This window comes from Gossypium hirsutum, chromosome A13 (genome assembly GCF_007990345.1).
Source record: "Gossypium hirsutum isolate 1008001.06 chromosome A13, Gossypium_hirsutum_v2.1, whole genome shotgun sequence".
Lineage (NCBI taxonomy): Eukaryota > Viridiplantae > Streptophyta > Magnoliopsida > Malvales > Malvaceae > Gossypium > Gossypium hirsutum.
In genome coordinates this window covers 95,920,525-95,925,968 of record NC_053436.1, presented here as the reverse complement: position 1 = coordinate 95,925,968, position 5,444 = coordinate 95,920,525, and the positions used below count along the sequence as shown (strand labels likewise).

At 36.5% G+C, this 5,444-nt stretch overlaps 1 protein-coding gene across 1 annotated transcript; it reads left to right on the top strand.

Annotated features, from left to right (window-relative positions):
* The first annotated feature begins 2,241 nt into the window (after nucleotides 1-2,241).
* Nucleotides 2,242-5,444, top strand: LOC107895299 (universal stress protein PHOS32). Its single transcript, XM_016820608.2, has 3 exons — nucleotides 2,242-3,231; nucleotides 5,025-5,071; nucleotides 5,173-5,444. The coding sequence occupies exons 1-2, from the start codon at nucleotides 2,568-2,570 to the stop codon at nucleotides 5,030-5,032; spliced, it is 672 nt and encodes a 223-aa protein (XP_016676097.1). The 5' UTR covers nucleotides 2,242-2,567; the 3' UTR covers nucleotides 5,033-5,071; nucleotides 5,173-5,444.

Here is a 5,444-nt window from a genome sequence, read left to right as displayed (position 1 = left end):
AGTTCCCCTCCCAAAAATCTTTGATTTGTTGTTCACATTCATTTTTTAAAACCCAATTAGAATTGAATCTAAATCCCTATTCCCTCCGAGTCTTGTATATGTTGGTATCAATCCCCAAATCTACCAAGACCGAACAATCATCTTATATAACATGCGTTAAGTGTTTTAAAGAATACCATCAAAAAATCTCCCACCATGCTTGATTCACTACTCCTCTGTTGATTCTTTCACAAACATTATTTTCTGGCAACCTCCCTTTTTTCCTATGAATACCATTTTCCCCATAAGCCTACATCATTAAGATCTAAGTCCTTCAATACTTCTTGGAATCGAGCCATGTTTCTATCACTCCTTAAACGACCACCATTTTTTCGAAGGAAAATATAATCACCTTAAAAGGGTCCAAGTCCTTTTGTGTTTCTTTGGTGCACCATAAAGCCCTGTAAGTCTCTAAAATGACATTTCTTTTTTTCCATGACTTCCATATCAACATGGTTTGCTAAGAAACTTCTCAACTGTATCGTATACTCTCCTTTCCATCCAATTGAGAATCCCCCTTTATTATCTATGCGCTTTCACATCTATTCCGTTAGTAAACCATATTTCTCACAAACTTTTTCCTTTCTTTTTTCATTCAATTTTGTTTTTATCAAAAATAAAATTTGGGGTTGTACATGCCTCACCTTGTTTCGAAGGCGATTAATCACCCGTGGATACCTAATCCACGAACGTTTCAACTTATATTTTCATTTCATCCGGTCAACACGCTTACCAGCGGCCACTGATCTCTCAATAAGTTGAATCAGTGCACCCAGACTATCATTCCTATCTGAAAGTTCATTCCTTATTCTTTATCTTTTCATTCCTTCACAAAACTCAATTGGTTTGTTCTATTGTATGGTTTCTTTTTGGCCCATTGACCACTCTTTTTGTACAAATTCGTCTCATTCTACTCCTACTTTGTTTCGAAAGTCTATCTCAAGACTAATAGAGTTATTACCCCTTTGGAAACCGCTCAACACATCTTCTCTTAGCCATTTACTATCGGCAGAAATCTCATTCCTTGATGGTGCTCTTAGTGATGAGTCTCATTCAAATTTAACTTCTTAGATCCCAATTGTCTTTCTAACCGGACATAAACCTTCCCCATGACCTAATTTTCCACATAGAAAGCAGAACAAACTAAGCATCTCATATTGAAATTAGGCATATCCATCTCATCTTTGTCCCAAAGCCAATTTTTACTTTCTTGTCAAAGCTAGTCTTACGTCAATTTTCACCCTAAATTGCATGTACCTTCATTCCCCTTTGAGATCAACACAACTTCATATTGTGTGAATTACCCTATAAAATCCCCTAGTTTCCTTGCTAACCCCTTCGATATTACCCCGAACAACAAATTATGGACTTGAATAAAAAAAATAAGTATAATTTAAAGGAATTTGCTTTAGATCTTCCTCGTTAACTAATTGATGAAAAACTATAGGATGCCTGTTGAATGACCATGGCATGCCATCCATCACCCTCTTTATATCCACCTCGTAGAAAAATCAAAATAGATATCGCTTTCCCCTAAATCTAAGATTATTACTCCCCCTAATGAATGCCATAGATCAACCAAAGTTCTTTTGTGAGAAGGAAAGTGAACTACACAATTAGTTAGTGCTTTTCCTACTAAACAAAATCGATGTTTATCATCTTCCATACTCAAATCTTTTTCACATGGAACTGGTTCCTCCTCCTCATCCTCCAGGTTTAGATTTGCGATTTCTACCTCTATTGACTATCAAATCCTTATTAGAACTCGCACTTTGTCCAAAATAGCCAAACCTTAGATTATGCTGCCTTGAAACTCAGCAAATGAAATAAAGAAAAGGCTTGCTAAAAAATCCTAGCAGACAAAAGAACTTATTTCCATTGTTTCTTTTCTTTTTTTTTTTGTAATTGTGAATATCTTTATCATGGAGTATTATTATAATTGTTGTATGTTACTTTATCTAATTATTTCCTTTATCAAATTAACATTATAGTTACTTTCTTATGTAATTTTAAATTTATATATAAGTTAAAAACTAAAAAATATCATTATCAACTATAATTAAAAATATTTATTTAAAATTAGTATTAATAATTTTCTAAACATTAAAAATGATAGTAACGGTAAAAATGTGATACATCGAAAATTAAAAAATAGAAAACAAAATGTGGATAAAAGAGCGTGGAGGGCAGGATTTGATGGTGCGCGGGCAGAGAAACAACAAAGAGAGGTTGGGCTATTCAAGAACTCAAAGTCCACTGGAACACCTCCAAGAAAAACCCAAACCCAAAGCTGCAATACAAAAAAGAAGAAAATAAAATGGTTCCAAATTCCTTTCCCACGAGAAATCTTTTCCTTTCCACATTTGTTTTTGTCGACTTTGTCTGCTCTCCACATCCCAGTCTTCAAACTCAAGTTCTTCTCCCCTTTCCCCCTTTCTCCCTTTCTTTCCCTCTCCTAAACTAACGTTTCAAACCACACTCCCTTTACCTCAAAAGCTCTCTCCTTTTCTTGTTTTTGCGGAAAGAAAATGAATCCCGCTGATAACACTGACCACCCTCAGCTTCCAACTATCAAGATCCACCACCCATCATCCCCTCACCACCCTACCTCTGCTGCTACCCCCACCCCAACATCCGGTGCCCGACGTAAGATCGGGGTAGCCGTCGACCTCTCCGATGAGTCTGCTTTTGCCGTTCGTTGGGCTGTCCAGAACTACCTCAGGCCCGGTGACGCCGTCATCCTTCTCCACGTGTCCCCCACTTCAGTACTCTTTGGAGCTGACTGGGGTCCACTCCCTCAAACCCCGCAAAACCCGGAAACTCCACAGTCCCAGAAGCAACTGGAAGACGATTTCGATGCCTTCACGGCTTCAAAGGCGGCGGATTTGGCCAAACCCTTGAAGGAAGCTGGGATTCACTTCAAGATTCATATAGTCAAAGATCATGATATGAGGGAAAGATTGTGTCTTGAGGTGGAGAGGTTGGGGTTGAGTGCTGTTATAATGGGGAGTAGGGGGTTTGGAGCTGAGAAAAGAGGGAGTGATGGGAGGTTGGGAAGTGTTAGTGATTATTGCGTGCATCATTGTGTTTGTCCTGTCATTGTTGTTAGGTACCCTGAAGATAAAGACGGCGGGGATGCCGCCCCTGTCGTCAATGTTAAGGAGACCGAGGTGGTGGAAAAAGATGGCAAAGGTTATTTCTTTTTTGTTGTTTCAATTTGATTCAGGATATCTGTACTTGTTTGCAATGATTAATTTGTGTGAATTAAGCAGTTCATTTAGCAAAGTTGCATCATATGATCTATATAGCTGATCCTGCATACTGGTTTAATTTGATTTTGGTTTTTAATGACTGAAATTTGGTTACTTGGCAGTGTTTAGATGTTTAATGAGGATGGTCTTAGTGTTTACTTTCTTGATTAATGTGTTTAAAATGTTTTAGATGATGATTAGGTGCACAGCAGCGTAATGTGATTTATATGGCTGATGACATTTAGCTGGAAAGGGCTTAAATTGTTGGTGTTATGGTGGATACAATATTTAAGTTAGCGTAGGTTGGTTTTTCTTGGTATGAATTAGGTTTTCTTGTTAAATTTTAGCATATTATCATCCCAGTAGATAACCACATATTGGGAAAAGTTGTATTTTTTAAAATCAAAATTTGGTTTCTTGGCAAGTTTATTGTTACTTAATTTGGAAGGTTTCAGTAGTTTTTCATCACATTAGCGGATAAAATGCTGCATGGTAATATAACAGGATATTTATTTTACACTTCCCAGGTAGTGTGGGAAATGCTTAGTTTCGTGTTATTTGTGTAGCTTTTATATTGTTTAGTCTAATTCTTACTATTAGACAGGCGGATAAGATTAGTTCTGCCCTCTTGAATTATGTTGCTGGTTACAACTTAATTGAGAAGGAGATGCAAGATGGGTGATTGACAACAGAGCTAATGAGTTAATAAGGAAGGCATGTGGTGTGTGGTGTTCTTGGTGTATAAACAGGTTGTGCATGTTATTGCTAACTTGGTATAATAACAAGTGAGTCGTCCATGAATGTTCATATCAAGTAAGCAAATGTGCATAAAGAATTGATAGGAATAGTTTTCCTTGCTTTGAGTTTCGTTATGGATGTTATGTTGTTAAATTTGGAGCTGACTGAAATATGAATCAGTGATTGGAAATGATGATTTGATTAAGGAGGACGATATCTAGTAGTGTGGTGTGCTTGATGTTGGTACTATGACTTGGTGTATAAGAAAGACATGCAGATAGTGATTACAATTATTTGTTAACCTGTTTAGTCTGTGGACATCCAAGCATGAATATATGATATATGGTTATGAGTGACTGCAAAACTGGAAAGTTTGGTCCGCTCATGAAGTTTTCAGTTCATTGTGTTTTGAGCAGTTTTTTGTCTACTTAGGGGTTAAGATGAATCAAGATGATGCTTGAAGGAATTGGTATTTCTAGTTTTGGAAATTAAGATGATTGATTGGAGCGTAAAAAGACTATCAGAAGCTTTTGTTATGGGAGGCACAAATAGTCACATGATTAATAGTTACTTTAGCTGGGAGAATATGGGAAGTTAAATTGCTTCAGTGTGATTTCCTCTCTCGATTTCATATATTTTACTTCACTACATACCATTAAGTGTTTTATCTGCCATGGTGGGTAAGGTAGAAAATATTTGGATTCCAATTTGGGAAGTTAATTTGGGAGGGAAAAGATAACTACAGATGCTACATGATATGCCTTGATCACGCACAATTTCCTTGTCTTTATTTGCTTATTTAGGCCATTGATTGTGAAACACGGTTGAACTACATATGAGCTTGCTTGTTATGAAATCCATCACATGTTCTAGTAGCAATGCTTTCTGAGTTTTTTCATGTACTTCAGTTTAATATGAATTTTGTTTGAGTTGCTGAATTATTGAACTTACCACATCTTGTAATTTAACAACTGTTAAATGCTTCTTTCATTGCAGATGCTTAGCAAGTTCCTGGTAATTTCAGATTATACTATCAGTACCAGGTTATTGATGTTGAAATATCTTAAACAATAAGTCACATTTGTTATTCATTTTTTCAGTACTCTAATCTAATCGATTTTGTCTTGCTTTTCTTGTGTTGTAGATAGCATAGAGAAGGCTCTCATTCGTGAGGGATTCACCGGCACGAAGATAAGTCATTGAAATGCTTGGTTAAAAGATGTTGGGTTTTTTTCCCCTGCTTTCATCTCTTCTTTGTATAAGTCTATGTATTGATGATGTTTATTGTATGGTTGGTGAGGTTCTTGATTTCGATTTTAATGGTGCTCGAGGCTTTACTGCAATGTGATATACTGTCAGATGACATTGGTGTCGACATTTGGTTTCGGTTTTATGAGGTATTCATGTTTTCTTTGA